Source organism: Gouania willdenowi, chromosome 11 (assembly GCF_900634775.1).
Source record: "Gouania willdenowi chromosome 11, fGouWil2.1, whole genome shotgun sequence".
Lineage (NCBI taxonomy): Eukaryota > Metazoa > Chordata > Actinopteri > Blenniiformes > Gobiesocidae > Gouania > Gouania willdenowi.
Window position 1 is genome coordinate 13,101,250 of NC_041054.1, and position 20,177 is coordinate 13,121,426.

At 38.1% G+C, this 20,177-nt stretch overlaps 2 protein-coding genes across 2 annotated transcripts; one reads left to right on the forward strand and one right to left on the reverse strand.

Annotated features, from left to right (window-relative positions):
• Positions 1-2,836: 2,836 nt before the first annotated feature.
• Positions 2,837-9,329, reverse strand: zcchc17 (zinc finger, CCHC domain containing 17). The gene is given in 8 exon segments (XM_028461527.1): positions 2,837-3,816; positions 3,818-3,868; positions 4,083-4,224; positions 4,337-4,438; positions 5,218-5,309; positions 5,397-5,482; positions 7,064-7,241; positions 9,082-9,329. Coding segments are annotated over 8 exon segments (798 nt in total). The 5' UTR covers positions 9,109-9,329; the 3' UTR covers positions 2,837-3,696.
• Positions 9,330-9,500: 171 nt separating this feature from the next.
• snrnp40 (small nuclear ribonucleoprotein 40 (U5)) lies at positions 9,501-19,814 on the forward strand. Its single transcript, XM_028461524.1, has 10 exons — positions 9,501-9,727; positions 14,446-14,575; positions 14,661-14,754; positions 16,021-16,186; positions 16,296-16,418; positions 16,528-16,648; positions 16,786-16,868; positions 18,702-18,763; positions 19,310-19,413; positions 19,567-19,814. The coding sequence occupies exons 1-10, from the start codon at positions 9,617-9,619 to the stop codon at positions 19,614-19,616; spliced, it is 1,044 nt and encodes a 347-aa protein (XP_028317325.1). The 5' UTR covers positions 9,501-9,616; the 3' UTR covers positions 19,617-19,814.
• The last annotated feature ends 363 nt before the right edge of the window (positions 19,815-20,177 follow it).

Genomic DNA, 20,177 nt, shown 5'->3' on the forward strand with positions numbered 1-20,177 from the left:
CTTTACTGGGACTCACATGGCAGCTAATTATAGCCCTGCACCAGCTCATGTGTGTGAGAATGAGGAGTGTGTATCTACTCTGGCTTTGTTGATGGCTTGTTGGGGGTGTGTGAGTATTATCTGTTGTTTAAATGTTTGTGGGTGCTCTAAATTTAAATCAGTCCCTGCTCGAGAGGTGTCATGTGTTAGCGACACTCTGTTAAATAGAGGTCAAGGGGTTCAACATTACAAAGTTCCGCCTCTTGAAGTTACCCCAGTGTTGAAATGGTCAATGTAGAATAGGTGAGTAATGTTGAATGGTTCTTCATCCAGACCTCGTTACGACAGGAATCCATCACGTGGAGTCCCACAGGGATCTATTCCTGGTCCTCTTTTAAATTATCTTTAGGTTCAATATGGTCTAAATATAATGTATTTTAACTTGCTATGTTGATAGCCTTCATATTTGTCTCGTTGCGCAGCCTGAAAAAATGGTTGTTGCGTTTCTTGTTAAACATATCAATAGTTTTAAAAGCCATGCACGTGATGTAAATGAGAGATGGAGGGCTTTGCCATCATCATGTCAGGTTTTTTTAAAGTGCTCGAGTTAAAGTTGGAAATGTTTGCCATCATTCTATCAAGTAGTTAAGCAGTGGTACCACTTACATTTTAAATTTGATTTAGAAGGCTTTACCAGTTTTTTCGTAGTCAGTTTTTTTGGACCAATTTGTTAAGTTGAGGTTTGGTTTATTGAGACAAGGTTTTTCAGGAATTTTTTTTTATCTCCCGACATGTTTTGACTGTCAACTGCCAGTCTTCATCAGAGGAGTTCTGCTGATCGTCTTTGATGGATCCTTTGAAGTGACCGTTCACAATGACAAAATGAATCTTGCTGGAACTATATAAATTATTTTCTGATTCTATTACATTGAAGTCAATTGAAATTTCAAAGGAACCATCAAAGATGATCAGCAGAACTCCTCTGATGAAGACTGGCAGTTCAAAGTCAAAACATGTCAGGAAATTTTTTAAAAAATCCATAAAAAGCTTGTCTTAATAAACAAAACCTCAACTTAAACTGTTCAAAAAGAAGACTAAATTAATCTTGCTGGAACTATTTTTTGGACCGAAATTCTTTCTCCGCATTTTCCCCGAGGGGTAGCAGTGGGCTGCCAATTACAGACGCTCCGGGGAGCAGTTGGATTAGGGTTAAGGGACTTGCTCAACATCCCACAGTGATGTGCCCGGGCGAGATTCGAACGGGCGACCCTCGATTACAACCCTGTCCTTAACCACTAGGCCATCACTCCCCTAAGGAAAATGAAAGCTTGTGTAGTTGTCCCTTTGACATTTTCTGTTGCAGAGTAAATGGCTATTGGAGAACATTTTGTTCATGTAGCGTACACATTGTACTACCACAGTGTAACTTCCAAAGCTAAGTATCAAAAGACCAGTTTGAAGGTTGGTCCCATGTTCCCACACCCACGCTGCCTCTGCCATGCTGTTCTCCTCATAGTACAGGGGTCTGCAACCTTTACTCTTAAAGGAGCCATTTTGCCTAATCTCGACTGGATTAAAGTCCTTCCGGAGCAGAAAAAAATATCTTCTCATGGAAACAATACAGCGTATAAAATTCTATACAATTAAAATAGTATCGAATAATTTTACGAGTTAATGGATTTGAAGGGCTACAAAAATAACTTGAAGTTGATAACACATGATCAACTCCAACTCATGCTAATTTCTTACAACATATCAAGCATTTATATTAAGCCGGTATGTTAGCAGTTAAATAAATCTTTCCCCACACAAATAAAGTCTGTATTTTTTTCCAGAATAGTCTTTTTTGTTATTTAAGTTATCTTACCAGAGATTTAAAACTGAAGGTTAGCCACAGGTGGAAGGAAAGTTAATGGTCTGTAGATGTTACAGGAGCTGAAGTAGGACGGTGGCAGAGTTATTCATTTTTAGGTTAACCAATTGTTTTATCATCATTTTATTTGAAGTTAATGTCATTAATCACCAGTACCCTCTGTAGGAAATAATTCATTTTCTTATTTTTTTAAATCGTCAGAGATCCACATGAGGCTCCAGAGCTGCAAGTTACAGACCCCTGTCATAGTACATACTGTTATTTTGTGTTTGCCTTGTCAAAATACAGGAACTAAATAAATATTTATTGGTCCAGGTTGTGTTGCATCAGTATCTCCTCCTACAATTTAAGTAGCCCAACTGTAAAATATGACCTTATTGAACGGTCGAGCCAAATCAAATAAGTACAATACAGCTTCTTCTTTTTCAGTGAAAGACTGTTTCAACCTACATGTAAAAACAATTATATTCAACGCAAGCTTAGTCTTTAAGGGGTATGGTTAAAAACAAATCTAAATACTCTCCATGGTAATTATTTTTAAGACATGATTCCTAAAGTCAGATTGTGTCTGACTGGTGTGGAAGCAACAATCCTATTTGTTTCAGTAACACTGTATTAAAAATGTTCCTTCCAATCAAACTGAGGTCACATTAAACCAGGCTAGACATTGTAATCAAACCCTTCAACTGTTGCATTTATTGTGTAGTGAGTCGGGTGTGTAGGATCCAAATGACTGTGCCCAGATATAAAATCTTGACAATAATTGATTTGGAAATGATGTTTAATAAATACATTCATTTATTTATTATTGTGAACAAAGTTGGATAAAACACAGTAAAACACCATTTTGTAGACTCTGAATAGCCTAAAAAACATTGTTTTAAAATGAAAGGAGGAACATGTGTACAGTTCAAACTCCTGTTATGTCTACCAGCATGTTAAAAACACAAGATGGAACAGTGAGGGCAAGAGGGATAAAAAAAAAAAAAAAGACTGACTCAGATGCTTGTGGCTGTAAATGGTTTTTAACTGCATAATGTTCTTAGGTTGATAAGACAGCATCCTCTAAAACAAAAAGATTACTTCATTCCTGAACAAATTTGACTTTATGAAACCTTATACCTGTGTAGTGTAATGTAAATCCTCTGAAACATTAACTTAATATGACTTCAGGCTGGAACAATTCCCATAAACAACCTGTGTGTGGTGTGTGTGTGTGTGTGGTGTTTTTCAGTCCCGTTAGGACGAGGTGTGCTTTCAAAAACGAACTTCAGTTCAAGGTCTAAAAACAAAAGACACCAGGAGACATTTTTTTTTTTTAAAGAAAAACAAAACTGATTTAATGAAGCTGCCACATTACATGCAGGAAGAGGGTCACATACAATTAAAATAAAAATACACAATGAGTGCCAAATGACCTCAGGATACATGCACCCTGTGAGGTCCGGTTGCACTCACTTGTGCTACAATGTTACACTTCCTGTTTGCAACTTTACTATTTCCTATACCCCCCCCCACCCACACACACACACATAATCATTCATGTGGCTTAATGGAGTTCCCAGAGCAGAGCATCAGAAACCAGAGAGCTGCAGACAATATTGTGGATTTGAATAGGGAGAGCCATACTCATTACGCCTATCCTGTTACATTTCAAACACTGACTCCCAGAGGTTACTTTAGGACATGTGGACGCATGTCACATGAGCTTCTGACTGAGTGGATGCAAAAAAAACAAAACTTTGACAGTACGGAGGTTTTCATAGAGATATTATAGCGTCACATGCAGCTCCACTTACAGGTTTCCCTCTTTGCGTGTGTGTGTGTGTGTGTGTCCTGCTGACTCAGCTGTGCTTGTGGGACTTGTGTTTTTTGTGCTTCTTCTTTTTCTCCTCTCTGTCACGGCTGTGGTCTTGGCGTCTCCTCTTGGACTTGCATTCGTCGCTGCTGTTGCTGCTGCTGTTTGCTCTCTGATGCCTTTCTCTCTCTCTTCCTCTTCTTCTTTGTTTTCTTCTCCTGGCAGAAAAACACACGATAGATTGACAACAGTCTAAGACTTTAGAAGCATTTCTATCTTTTACCAGCATTAAAATATAACATTAGCTTTTCCTTCAATAGACTTTTATTAGATAAAACGATAAAATCAAATCATGCACACGAAGATACTCGTTTTACAACGAATGTTTCTGAAAAGAGGAAATGAAAACCACACGTGGTGCCAACATCTCACCTTCTTTTTCTTCTTTTTTTCTACATCCGGCTGTTGCTGTTGAGGCGCTGTCGCGTTCATCTGTGGCTCTTCGTCCCCCTCTTCAGGCAGAAGAGCGTACTGCAAGCCCGGTGCAGTGAAACAGTCCTTAGTGAAGTGACCTGAAGAATGAAAATTTAACATTTTCACGCTGTGAAGTTGATTGACAGAAATCACATTGGGAGGATTGTGCTTTCTTTTCTTTTTTTTTCTTTCTTTGGCAGATTGGTCGTACCTTGCAGCCGCACTTTGCGCATGTGTGTTGGTTAGGGACCGCCTCCAGAGTGATCCGGTTACCAGTGTGGTCTCTGAAATTCCTGCGCCGCCTTGCGTCTTGCCTACAAACACATAGGAACAATGATAGCACCAAACCCCCATAAGGACCAGCACCAGGGTTGGGGTCAACATAATTGTAATTGTGTAATTGATAGTTGATTACAATTATGGGATTACAATTGGGTAATTTAAAATGAAATAATATGTTGCCGTTGTAGCCGTAATTCAATTGTAATTGAGTTCAGATAGTAGACTTTGTAATTGTAATTACCATGGAAATTCTATCACAAATGTAATTTACAATTTAATTAAACACAAAACAGTTATATGGTTTATACATATGTAGTGAATTATTAAAATATGTTTTACATCAAGATTTCCCGTTTCCCGTTACCCTTATACAGGTTAGAGAGATGTTATATAATAGAATTATATACAATATAATACAATCAGATACAATTTTACATTGCAACAAAACTGTGAATGTAACTGATGTTTTGTACAAAGAGCTAAATTCCAACTATTGTCCCTAGTAGGAACTTTACATAAGATATTATGATCAATGCACTAAAATATAGATGTAAAGATACTAAAACGACACCATACACATACAACCATCACAACACAATAATATGAATAAAAGTTAGTAAAATTGCAATTAAACTTTAGTAAATTGAGAATGTAATTTGTAATTGAATTTCAGGGAAAAAAAATAATTACAATTTATTTGTAATTGGGAAAAAATGCTGGTCACCGCAATTGTAATTGAACATGGATGATTAAAGACGTAAAATATAAAATTGACCCCAACCCTGAACCAGACAAACATTGTAAAACTCACTCTGCCAGCACATTGTTGGGGTCCAAGTCCCGCCCTGTTCCCTGATTGACAGCTTTCATTGAAAATGAAAGCTTCACTTTGTCACCTTGAATCTAAGGAGACAGAGGCAGGTGTGAGCATTCTTCTCTGCTGCGGTGACGTGTGTGTTTGTGTGTGTGTTACCCTCTCTCCCAATGGACTTTGATCCACACCTGTTCCCCCATGTCGACTATCTCTGAGGCGCTCTCCACTCGAGACGCCGACATCTCGCTTACATGTACAAGACCTGTATGTGACAAACAGAGGGCCCTGTCAATCTTGTATCTTTTTTTTTTCTCACGCGCAGAAAAATTCCAACGCGTCAAGTTGTCCTTTGGTCTTGGAAAAGGTTCAGTGAAAACAATCACATTCGCTTTAATTAGGGTGCATTAATGATGTTCTTTCTCTTCACATCGTGCTGAACTACTTTAAATCGACTCTCACATTTAAAGTAGGCCAAAGTTAAACAAGATCAAACTTTCCATCTGAAAACAGTCGCTTAAAACCTCTTCAACGTATCAATTCCTCCCAATAAAGTGAGTCCAGGACTAAGAAAAAGCATTTGGCACACGATTGAGTACAAGTGTGTCAAGGACAGTCGTTCCACTGCCTCCGCTTCAATTAATCACTTATTATCTGAAACCCTGCTCTAATGTAGACCTCGTTATTAATCCTCCTTCTTCATCAATCTGTCCTATTTCCCCACAGGTACGCTCTCTCCTCATTCTGCCAATTTTCCTTTCTTCCCAGAGGAAGTTCATTCTAATGTGTGCACAGACAACATAATAGAAATTAAAAAATAGTGTATGTGAACATAAACACATCAGGTTACAATATTGTTTAGTGGCTTATACCATTAACCTTATTAGTGTTTCAGCACAGGAGTGAGTGTGTTCTAAAGGTAGGGCAACCGTTGACTCCCAATTAGTTTTCTAATTCATTTGTGTGGGGTGTGTGTTGGTGGACTGGCAGGGGCTCCCCGGCCCCTCCCAGTCCGCCAACGTGGGAATGGCTCTTGTGAGCGGCCGGGAGATGAGCGCACCAAGAAGCAGAGAGCACAGAGTGACAGATGTGGTGACAGCGAGGAGCAGCAGCTCCACCCGACCAAACACATGTGCTTTAAATGTGGGTGCCTGAAGCAGAACCCTGTTACTTTTTTCAAATATCACCTTCCTTTTGCTAAAAAATATCCTTTTCCCTAATTTTTGTCCATCTTTGCAAATAATTTTTTGACATTTATCCAATTTTTGTCCCTACTTTATCTATTTTTGCCACTTTTCATTCAAATAAGCAAACTTTTGCCCAATAAATAACACCCTATATTTTGCCTTTATGTTCCACATTTTTCCCCTTTTTCACTTTTGTTTGCCACATTTTGCTCATTTGAGCTACCTTCTGCCATTACATACCACCTGCTTCCTCTTTTTTTGTAAAAATTATTTTGTCACTCTTAACTGCTTTTGGCCCATTTTAGTCACTTTTCACTCTTTCTTTGCCACCCGTGACTCATTGTTTCACTTTTCAAATGTCTGGCTGTGATTGGCTTGATCACCATTTCATCAATCTAACTGGACCAATATGTTTTCAACAATGAATCCCTCTGTAAAAAGTGAGAGGGATTATTTTTTCTTTATGTGAAAGTGCGGGTATCGCATCCCTCGCATTCCCCATGAGTGAGACGCGCCTGCTGTTTCATGTTCATTGTGTAATCCCTTGTATTTCTGATACTGAAATGTGTCTGTAACTGTAATCATTCTCACTCATTTTGACCCCATTCTGGATTTTTCAAACCCGCTCAATGCTTGCCATCACTTTATCATCTGCTCACCTTGCTTCCTGTATCCTGGCAGTCGCACGAATGCACCGTAGGTTTGCACTGAAACAACCTCTCCCTTAAATATACTGTACAGTGGTGGCAGGCCATCCAGCCCAGCTGGCTCTGATGCCTCAGCATCTCGGTTAGACATCACAAAATCCCCATAGATGGCAGGTCTCGATAAAAGAATCTGAAAAATTGATAATTTCACACAATTAGAAACAGTAGCTACAAGCAACAACTTGGTACTTTTTTTTTTTTTTTTTTTAAATGAATGATCATTTGTAACTGTTACAGTCAGGCACTCACACATACTGTACTAAATGCATTTCAGAAGTAAAGTCACGTAAAATGGTCACAGATTCCAAATACATCACAGGTTTACCTATTTCTATTATCACTAGAGATGAAAAACCTTCCCCGTATATAGAGCATTATCTGTAGTAAACCTATTTATCACTATGTAATGAGAAAAAGGCTCAGGTCTGCACACCATGAACTAATCTGAAACTCCCACTGCAAACCTCTCTGACACCTCAGTCAGTCCGCAAAAGTAAGATACATTATTCAGGCAAAAGAAGAACGCTGTGATTACTTTCCATCCATTGTGGCATAAAGCCATAGTACTGCTCTTTAACGTCAACTTCCTGCACATTAAATGTATCCTTTAAAATGTGTCAAACTCAAGGCCTGTGGGCCCAAATCCAGCCCTTTAAAGCAGTTATTCTAAACTGGTGGGTAGGGACCCAAAAGTGGGTCTGTACTGGGTGGTTCGCGAACAGCTGGTCTTTTCTTTTGGGAGGCATGCTGTGAAAAGCATGTTGCACAGGAAAATACATTGTGTTTAAAAAAAAAAAAAAAAAAAAAAAGATTATATGTGTGTGTGTTTTCAACAACTATTTTTTTAAAAAGCTACATTTGGTTGAATTAAATTAAAAAAAAAGTAGGTCATGATTTAATGTCCGTGGCAAGATGTGGGTCCCAGAGTGAGACCAGTTGAGAACCCCAATAAAAAACTTTACCAGCTGTAGTTGTTTAGGGACAGCAGATGAAAAATAGGCTAACTCTGGCATGTTTACTGTATAATGTTGATGAATGTACATTGTCCCTGCCAAATAAACAATAATAAAAACAGATGACTCAGCCAATAATTGAAATATTTGCTGGACTCACAGTTTGCTCATGCTTATCTCACATGATGGCAGTCATTTTTAATCGCATAGTGTTTAAGAAGTCTCAATTCCTCAAAAACGTCCCCCAAATTAAAAAATGAAGTGTCTATTGATACGGAAACGTACGTTTTCCAGACCTTTTCTACGTAAGCGTAATGTGCCTGTGTTTTCACACTAATCCGCCGCACTCAAGGATCCTTCCTCCTGCTAACGTGGGTTCGAATCCCATTTTTGTCATATATATTTTTTCATTTTTACATAATCAACATGGCAATTTCCACCTTTAAAAATACATATACAAAACAATAAAATAAAACATTTTAGGGTATTTCCTGGGTTAGGGCTTAAATAAAAGGGTTAGCAGGGTAGCTAAAAATAAATGAGCTAAAATAAAACTGACGGAACTTTAAGTCACGTGGTGCACCTATCACGTTACCGAAACTGGCCAATGACTCGTTTCCGTATGAATAGCCACGGCCATTAAAAAAAAATAGGGATATTTAAATTGTAGATTCTACAGGGACTAATATCTCCCACTTCTTGCGTGGATATTGTTGTTAGGGCCTTAGATACTTTAAGTATCATTTAAATAAGGGAGTGCTGCAAACTATGGCACATTAATGTTGAAATTGCTTGTTTTCCTCATCTAAAATCTGCAGCCCATTAGAGATGAAACTAGTCCGTGTTTGGCCCCTGAACCAAGTTTGATTTTGCTTTCAAATGTACACGCTTTCTTCTGCACCTGATAGAAATTGATGTTATTCTTCAAGACTGTTACAGAAACTGGCTACAAAGTCCACAACACTGTCTTTAGGCATGCCCCATGCCCCTTTAAACATTTTCCTCATTCTTCAGCACACTCAACTTATCCGCTACATTTTCCATGTTAAGACAAATGTAGCGGTAATCGTCCAGGTTCAGTAGCTCGTTGGGTCAGACACATGTGAATTATTTGGAGAAGACTAACTCATCGACTACAGCAAAAACACATAAAGTAAACACCATAACCTGAAACATCAAAACACGCTGACTAATGTCTAGAGGATTACACACTTTACAATTTAGCACCTCGACCTGTACCCGTCATCAAACTATGAACACATTTCACATTTTATGTATAAATTCGCAAGAAAACATTTCCTTCGTTACCTTCAGCGCTTACAGGAACACTGCTCGTTTACTTCCGGGTCAAGTTGTAGTGGTCAACAAACAAAGGGCCAATCAAATTCAACTATACTAATCCCGGCCAATCAGGGGAATTTGCTCCCCGGAAGTACTTTCCCGTGTCGGAGCCATAGCCCCTGAACGACTCATATGAAAGACACTCATTCATTTTGATAAAAAGCTGTACTAAAGTTTCCCTTTGGGGCTGTTTTCAGTGGACTGATTCGTGATGATTGAACCGATGAAGAGAGCGGCGGACATGGCGGTGGTCTCAGCCGGCGTGAAGCGGCCTCGGATGGAGCTTGTGGCGGCGGCGCAGTCTCAGCAGCTCATGGCGGCGGTAGGAAGTTCACATATGAGTGGAGGGACAAGCATGAAACTACACAAACAGACACATTACAGCTAACAACTTCCCGTTAATGTATATGCTCAAAGACTATAACTGCACAGGCAATGTTTATCCTGTGTCAATAATAATAATTACTCATTTAAATAAGAGGAAGTCCGTGTTGCTTAAAATAATCGGAACGTGATCATTTCGTTCAGATGTATTCTGTTTGACAAATGTTAGGAATTGAATTATTGTTTTTATAGTCACCTGTTTACACTTAAAAACATATGAGTAATGAATAAAGGTGTTGATCCACCTTTTATAAAATTAACTTGGCATCTAGTCAGTTTAAAGTTTCATATTTTAGCTCTCAAATTAAATGATGAATACAGTTGGCTATTACAGGAGTTCAACTTAACTACTATAGTCAATGTATTTTTCAATGTGGCACTGATTTCAATCATGTATATATTTAAAGTAAATAGTTGACCACCTTTGTTTAACAAAAATTCAAAGGAAGAAATTTGACCTAATTAGTCTGGGCCTATATTGCCGTCACTTAAAAGAAAAACGAGGTACAAACTCAAGCAAACCATGCATGATTAAAACTATTTATTTTTAACTATATCCAGAAATATTGTAATCGAGAGCAGTGTTTTTTAAAAAGAGAAAATTGAAAATTAACAAACGAAACGTTGTAAAAATGGGATTGTATAATGTTTTTTTTTTTTTTTTTTTTTTTTAAACTTAAAAATGATAATCATAATAATGATGATGGAAATGATCTTGATTATTAAATGTAAATACAAGGACCAGTCTTGGTCCCACATCAGGTGGGAGATGACCAGAAATGATAAAAAAAACTATAGAAATAAATCTATTCAGGAGGCACTAAATACTGTTTAATTTAATTTATTTATAACAATGGGATCACTCATTCTTTCCATAATTTTGATCTATAGTTGTTGTTTTTCCATAGAATTTTTTTTTCTGAGCAATCAAACGGTTGGACAAAGGGGTACTAGGATTCAGAAATAAGAGAAAGGGGGTACTTGGGCCAAAAAAGTTGGCAGTGGCAATCATTACGTAACACTTATCAATATACCGGCATTCTATCTGTACGCAACGGCCCTCATTGGCCAGTTTAGGTGACGTGATAGGTGCATCACGTGACCTAAAGTGGCCAGTGAGGGACTACTTCTGTTTGTATCAATACGTCAACTACGTTACGGACTAACTAACCGTAAACTACGTTACGGACTAACTAACCCTAACAATAACCCTAAACTACGTCACAGACTAACTAACCCTAACCATAACCCTAAACTGTTACGGACTAACTAACCCTAAACTACGTTACGGACTAACTAGCCGTAAACTACATTACGGACTAACTAACCGTAAACTACGTTACAGACTAACTAACTGTAAACTACGTTACGGACTAACTAACCCTAACAATAACCCTAAACTACGTCACAGACTAACTAACCCTAACCATAACCCTAAACTGTTACGGACTAACTAACCCTAAACTACGTTACGGACTAACTAACCGTAAACTATGTTACGGACTAACTAACCCTAACAATAACCCTAAACTACGTCACAGACTAACTAACCCTAACCATAACCCTAAACTATGTTACGGACTAACTAACCCTAAACTACATTACGGACTAACTAACCCTAACAATAACCCTAAACTACGTTACGGACTAACTAACATAACCCTAAACTATGTTACGGACTAACTAACCATAACCCTAAACTATGTTACGGACGAACTAACCCTAAACTACATTACGGACTAACTAACCATAACCCTAACTTACGTTACGGACTAACTAACCATAACCCTAAACTACATTACGGACAAACTAACCATAACCCTAACCTACGTTACGGACTAACTAACCATAACCCTAACCTACGTTACGGACAAACTAACCATAACCCTAACCTACGTTACGGACAAACTAACCATAACCCTAACCTACGTTACGGACAAACTAACCATAACCCTAACCTACGTTACGGACTAACTAACCATAACCCTAACCTACGTTACGGACAAACTAACCATAACCCTAACCTACGTTACGGACAAACTAACCATAACCCTAACCTACGTTACGGACAAACTAACCATAACCCTAACCTACGTTACGGACTAACTAACCATAACCCTAACTTACGTTACGGACTAACTAACCATAACCCTAAACTACATTACGGACTAACTAACCATAACCCTAACCTACGTTACGGACCAACTAACCATAACCCTAACCTACGTTACGGACCAACTAACCATAACCCTAACCTACGTTACGGACTAACTAACCATAACCCTATCCTACGTTACGGACCAACTAACCATAACCCTAACCTACGTTACGGACCAACTATCCCTAACCATAACCTACGCTACGGAATAGCTAACCCTAACCATAACCCTAAACTATGTTACGGACTAACTAACCCTCACCATAACCCTAACCTACGTTACGGACTAACTAACCCTAACCTATGTTACGGACTAACTAACCCTAATAATCTACTATAAAATCTACATCCACCCACACACTCATTTTCTATGTTTAAGATAGCAGAAATACCCTTCATAGAACAAATAAGCGGATGTCATGTATGTTTTGCACAGTCACCACATAATTAGGACAAAAGACAAGTGGAGTTGAAGGCTTTAAAATGGATAAATAGTTTATTCCACTCGAGATATTCATCAGGCTTCTTGAAATGTATTATTATATGTAGAAGACGATTAAATCTGAGCTTCCCTCAATAAACAAAAAAAAAAAAATGAACTCTAGAAAGTAAGTTATGACAAAATGAGTACAATTTATGTCATTAAAAATGTACCGGTAGTTATTATTCAGCCTTCTGTGAAAAGATGTCACCATGACCTAAAAATAAATCTGTTCATGGAGAACCAAACACCAACCACAATGTATTATCCAGCTGCAAAGAAACAGACAAGAGATCAGTTTTTTACTCCTCAACACAAAATTCTTATCCAAAAACTCTTTAAAAGCTGCTGGAACAGGATGCTTTAGATAAAACCCAATTACTTCATTTCTTACATGATTTGATGTCAATCATCAACAAAGCATTTAAAGAGCCATTTTACCTGATCGCAGTAGGTCAGGAGCACAAGTCTCACTTTAAACTTTATTAAATTCACCCATTTTCTAAGTTCATCTGCTACAAAATTAACCACATTAACTACAGTAATCATTGCATCCCAATCATGGAAAAAAATGACCCAAAATCAATGTTAGGAAGTAGGGCTGAACGAGTAATTGCATTTGTGATATTATTGCGATATTATAAAACGCAATTTTCTAATCGCAAAGGCTGCAATTGATTTTATTTATTTGTCTCGTCCTGTTAAGTTCAGAGAGTGTTTAAGAAGTGCCGTCCACATGTTTACATGTTTCATGAAACGTGAAGTTTGTTAGATATGTTGATGAGGTGAAGCCACAGATTTGTTTGCTTTATTGTTGTAATACGTGCTTTAAAATGTATATTTTATATTTAATCTGAAATTGTTTATTATGAAACAGATTAATTTATTGCTTGTGTTCATTGAAAAATACATGACAAGTGGCCCTTGAAAAAATGATTGCATATTAAATTGCAATCTCAATATTGAGGGAAAAAAAATCGCAATTAGAATATTTTTTAAAATCGTTCAGGCCTTTTAGGAAGTTAAGAAAATACCTCTTTTGTGCAAACAAGTCTTAAATGTAAAACAACAACCCTGCTTGGTGCATTGCTATAGAACACCTGCGATACGCAAGACTACTACTACAAAAAATACAAAAATGACAACAAGAATACTCAAAAGGGACTCCAGAAATGCACACAACAACAAAAACACACAAAATAAAAGGAAAATACACGGTGACCCCAAAAACAGACAAAACTGCAAAAAAAAAAAAACACACTTTCCTGTATTAATCCTCAAATCAGTTATATATATATATTTTTTAAATTCAGACTTGAATGTTAGTGAAAAAAGTAGCCCATCTCTGCTCTTGAAGCACAAATATTTAATTTGAAAAAAATCCAATATGTTTCAAAAGTTTCTATTTGTAGGTTTCACAAATGTGTTCTATTGCCACTTTCTAATCAAACAGATGTTGAAGCTTTAGTCTCTGTAACGTGTCATCCTCCTTTGACACAACTTGTCCTGTTTTGAAACCAGACGGTTATTATCCAATAAGTCCCCAATAAACAGTCCTGTTTTTATTTCACGTGTCTTCATATTTCCTGTGAAAAGCATCGACAAGCGTTTCAGATCTTATCATCTCTGCACACTGCTGACACTACTCCTGCTCTTTCCCGTGGAGATGATGTTTTTGTGTTGCTTTTTATAAGCCAACATTAATCTGGCTTATCCTTCTGACAATTTCCCAGTGTGTGGATATCTGTGGCGTGAATAATGCTGAAAGAGGCTCTTGTTAGTTGTTTCACTCGATAGCATCTGACAGCTGATGCAGATGTTTTTGTTAAAGTGAGAATAATGCACTTATATTTCTGCCTTGCAGTTATAATAAAACACATTAAACTGTTTATGTATATTGATAGAGTCAGTATGATGGCTGATTTAAGAATGCTGGCATTCTTTCTGAAAGAGCATTTGAGGTAGCATTGTATTTCCTGTGGCTGATTTATAAAAAGGTTGGTTATGTGTTGATCAGGGCCCTCCACGCAGCTCCAGCCTGCAGGCTCCCATCATGCTGATGTCGGGCCACGAGGGCGAGGTCTACTGCTGCAAGTTTCACCCCAACGGAGCCACTCTGGCCTCCTCGGGATTCGACAGGCTCATTTGTACGTTATTACACCCACTTTATGTCATGTCATGTCATGACCTCACATGCACATCGTGGTTTTGTGTCTGGTGTGTTTGTTGCAGTGATGTGGAACGTGTACGGAGACTGTGAGAACTACGCCACTTTAAAGGGCCACAGTGGAGCCGTGATGGAGCTGCACTACAACACAGATGGAAGGTGGGACACGGATACAAGTACTCTCGTTACTGTATTTGAGTTGCTTTTGTGGGTACTTGTACTTTTTTGAATATATTTCTAAATTTTACTTGTACTTAAGTACGTTTTACAAGAAGTAAAGTAATTAATTATAATTCTACACCCAACCGTTACTGAGTAAATTATCATTTTGTGTTTTAAAGTGATGAACAAACATTGTGAAATTACAAAAACTGAAATAACCCGACGACAAATCAAATGCATCACATCATAGCCGACCAATCAGATTAAACGTAATGCACGCCACTAAAACGGCATCGAATGGAGGTTATTTTCTCAGTTTTAGAGTTCATGAGTTTAGCTATACTGAAATAAGATAAGTTCCAACTGTGCAAGATTTCCTGTTTACTGTATGCTAGGGAACCGTGGCAAGATTTCTTGCCAAAAACAAACATGGAGGGTGAAAGTAACTAGTAAGTTTTACATGACGCACTATTTATTTGAGCTACTTTTTACTTGTACTTGAGGACATATTCAATCAAGTAACAGTACTTCTACTTAAGTAGGATATATCAGTACTCTTTACACCTCTGCACAAGTTTTATCTGCAATTGCATTGGACAGGTTGATGATATTCTTCCAGTTTATTATAACATGATCACCAATAGTCAATAAATCACTAAAACTAGACTTGAACCGTTAACACTGTCGGAGCGTATTCACACCTGTCTGTTTGTTCCAGCACTGAGAGCGTTTCCTCCAAAAATGGGTTTTTTTGGACATATGGGAGCACAGAAGTTAACAAACGACCCAACTTAAATATGCAACAATTGTATTGTATCTATTTAGCCTCACAGGTGTAAATACAGCCTATATTTATTTAGAGCAGTGTCGAGTGAGTGTAATTTGTTCAAGAATTTATGAGAATAAAAGTATTTTAGGTTGTTTTCAAACAAAACACAAAAAGTTTTACAAAAAAGCAGAAATGTAGCTTACTTAAATTTAGGTTTGTGCTTTGCGAACAATGCAATTATAATATTCTTTATTCATATTGCACATTATGTTAGCACTCAGTGATGAAAATAATAAACACAATTTTGTTGTTTCAGCTCATTTATTGTTTTCATTGATTCAGTCATATACCAAAATCTATTTAAATTGGAAAAATGTTGCTTCTCGTGTCAAATGTTGTTATGCGATTAATCAAGATTAATTATTTACAAAGTCTGTAATTAATTAGATACATTTTCATTAATAATGTCATTGTTATGTTGCGTTTGATTTCAGCACCCTGTTCTCAGCCAGCACAGATAAGACTGTGGGCGTGTGGGACAGTGAAACGGGCGACAGGATCAAGCGTCTGAAAGGCCACACCTCCTTTGTTAACACCTGCTATCCGGCCCGACGAGGCCCTCAGCTGGTCTGCACCGGCAGCGATGACGGGACCATCAAAGTCAGCCCTCACATGTCTTTTAGGATTCTGTTTTTCTACAGTCGTGCAAAATGTTAACGATCCGGTTATGGTCCAATGGTGTTTACCTGTAATTGTTGTGTCTGTGTAGCTGTGGGACATCCGTAAGAAGGGGGCCATCCACACCTTCCAGAACACCTACCAGGTGCTGGCCGTGACTTTCAACGACACCAGCGATCAGATCTTGTCTGGAGGGATCGACAACGACATCAAGGTACCATCACATTTAGATCATAAGTAGTTTTTAAAGAAAACATAAACCCATGTCAGACTGGAGGTTGACGATAAAATGACAGTGACAAACAAAAGTGTGTGTGACGCAGGTGTGGGACCTCAGGCAGAATAAACTGATCTACAACATGCACGGCCATGCTGACTCAGTGACCGGGCTCAGCCTGAGCTCAGAGGGGTCGTACCTCCTCTCCAACTCCATGGACAACACAGGTAGAGTGACACCTGCCCGTTATTTCATATCCAATAGATGATTTCAAAGCAAACATCCATCCCTGACTTCTCTGTGTGTGTGTGTGTGTGTGTGTGTGCGCGTGTGTGTGTGTGTGTGCGCGCGTGTGTGTGTGCAGTGCGTATCTGGGATGTTCGACCGTTTGCACCCAAGGAAAGATGTGTGAAGATTTTTCAGGGCAACATTCACAACTTTGAAAAGGTAACAGCAATACCGGCAAATGTTTTATTAGCAAATGTTAATTTATTATATATTTATTATTTTGTATTTTTCTTTTAGTTGCTCAAATGACGTGGAGTCATTATTTAATTAAAACATAGTAAAAGTAAGGTTTCCTTTTACTTTCCTGTTGCACTTGACTGATCAAGTTTTCCTCTGTGTAATAAACATCAAACTAATTCACGTTCTGAAACAGAAAAAGCAATCTGTACCACTGTTTTGTGCGTGTTTTGGGATGATATCCCACATTTACAATAATTTTCTCAGGAAAACGAGTGACTGAATGTGTAGCACATGGAAGAATGTCCAATTTTGCTCATTATCTCATTCAAAATCTCTCTACGTGTTCTATTTCTAGTAATAATCATGTTATCCTGTCATCTAAAATGAATGAAGAGCTTCATCTGAAGTGTGTTTTTAAAGGGCCCATGTTACGCTAAATCGACTTTTCTGTGCTTTAAACATCATAAAAGTGCTATTTGGGCTTCGTACACATGCCCAAAGTTTTTATTGATTCCTTCAATCTTTAGTTTGAGGGTGATTTGCTCCTTTCTTACTGGAGGACGAGCCCAAACACCTTGCTCCAATTTGACGACGCGTTTCACACTGAGCTGGAGAAGCCGCGCCTCCAGGAAGCTCTCTTCCGTGATTGACATATAATAAGACACGCTCACAAAGGTGAGCATTTCAGCGTCCTTCGCGCAGTGCTTCCACAGTCTATCACCGCTGCACATTGAAGGCTGTTGTCAATCGCCGCTTAAATAGCCATGTGTTTCACTGTAATGTGCAGTTTTACTGATCCCCTCGTAACAGAGCGAGACACGCAGGGAAGTCAGTGCCCCGTCTATAGACACGCCCACTCATGAATGTGCATAAGTGGGCTGCAAATCAGCCTAATTGTAAAGTTGCTCAGAAAGTGACTTTTCAGAGGCTAAAACTCTGGAAAACAGGCGACTTTGGGAAAATAAACCTCCAATGCTATGTTTTTGGGGTTCTTCGAACAAATGGAGATGGGTGAAAAATAGCACGATGTGGGACCTTTAAATGTGTTGTGATGAACAAACGGTTCACATTACTATGACCTGATTCAAATCTGAAAAGACAGGTTCAGATGTTGGTGTAGCTGGTGACACATCATGGCAGAAACATTACACCTCCAATAACACGGCTGTTCAGGATTTCGTGCAAAACTTGAGAGTGATTTGACGGTTGGTGGTAATTAAAGGTTTCAATCATAACGTTAATAATGAAAAATAAAATAACGAAGCTGAGGGTCGAAAGTGTAACAAACGGATACGTTAAAGATCTTGCGTAACCCTCCTGGCTTCCATTAATCATCTGAAGGATCGAGATGATGTCAAATTAATAACAGCAGTTTACTCTATTCGTATGTTTGGTACGATTTCTGAAAATGTAATACGCAGTAAAGTTATTTAAACAGGGGAAGACGATCAAACAGAAACTGAATAGAAATAGCTAAACTCAAGCAGAGATGAGACAGAAATAAGCAAACGTTGAAATGGAATTGAAGAAATCGGAGGCTTCAGACATCTTAGTAGAACTTTCTGCATCTCTACCCGAGAAGATGGACACAAGGACTGGAAACTATCGCATCTAAAACCTGGATTGATTCAAGTCATCTGGAAAAGTGTTGATGTGATTAGCTCTGAGTTTTTACCTGGTAAATACACAAACATGTAGCCGCTTTCAGTACTGAGGACAGATATTGAAATCTGCAGCTTCTATATTGAACAGCTTTGTGTGTACAAAGTTTGTAACATTGTTTTTCTTTTTTCTTCTCATTCTCGTTGTTAGAATTTGCTACGGTGCTCCTGGTCCACTGACGGCAGTAAGATCGCTGCGGGCTCTGCTGACAGGTGAGATTAAATCACTCCCACGCGCTCTTTCAATTCACACACCAGCTTTTCTCAACGACTAGACTTTTGTCTCTGGAAAAAAAAGTGTTTGTCTTCTCTTGCGTTGGATCGTTCACCCACTAATAGGGAACGTGAGCTGGGTTTACACCGTCATGAGACAGGGTAGTTTTACCCTACTGATGATGTGTTGTTGCAATAGTAATCCTTAAATCTGTTCATTAGTTTGATTTTAAAAAAAAAAAAAAAAAAAAAAAAAGTTCAAGCAAAATATGGTTTAAAGAAAAGTTATTCACGTCACCATGAAGAAACCAGAGCTCTGTTACAGTAAATGTGCTGATTCACAGTTTCTCACAATATCAGAGGAAGTGTGTGTTAGTTCCAGGTAGAGAAAAACACTTAGTCTAATCAAATGTGTTGGTTTTCTTCATTTTACTTTTATAAACATTGCTTTATTGCAGTCTGCACACTACTGTTAGAATGCTGTTATTTATAGCCGCAGTCAGGTGTCACTGTCACTATTGTGGGTTTTTTTGTGTGTGTGTATAGATTTGTGTACATCTGGGACACCACATCACGGAGGATCCTGTATAAGCTACCAGGCCATGCTGGCTCTGTCAATGAAGTGGTCTTTCACCCCGAGGAGTCAGTAGGTGAGTCACACTCCTGGTTTACTGTCAGGAAGAAACGCAGAGGAAGACTGAAGAGTTTCTAAACGCTTAATCAAAAATAATGAGGAAGTTAGTGTATTTACAGAGTTACTGGTATACGTTGATAATTCTTGTTTTTTTTTTCTCTCTTTGCAGTGTTGTCTGGTTCCAGTGATAAACGTCTGTACTTGGGGGAAATTCAGTAGCGTCCCCCTCCGACTGGATTGTGTGTGTGTGCGCAAGGACGTGTGTCCTTCCATGAGTCTGGCGTCTCTGTAAAATGCTGACCTCGGGCTTGTCTCGAGATCAGCATTTGAACTTTGTATCGATCCGTCAAAAACAACCTCAACAAGAAACTTTTTTAGGCTTATTTTGTTTTAATAAACTTCCGTTTTCAACTAAAAGTGGTCATTTGTGTCATTGTAATGTGTCTGTGTGTTTTCATATGGAGGGTTTTTTTTCAGCTGTGAAGAGTGTTTTTTGGTTAAATTGTGATTTATTTATTTTTTAAAGTGTAGGTTGTTTCTTGTTTACTTTTTTCCTTTTGATCTTATTTTTTCTATATTTATATTTTGTTCATTTAAATTCCTTAAACTGTCTTTTTGAATTGATTTAAATTCATTTCAGCGTCTGAGCACTTTCTATCAACCTAATCACCATTACTCGCCTGTATGATTTCTGATTATATCTAACCTTTGAGAGCTTTTGTTCTTATGATATGACAAAAACTTGAAATAATCTGTCTTGATTTTGTCATAATGTAATTG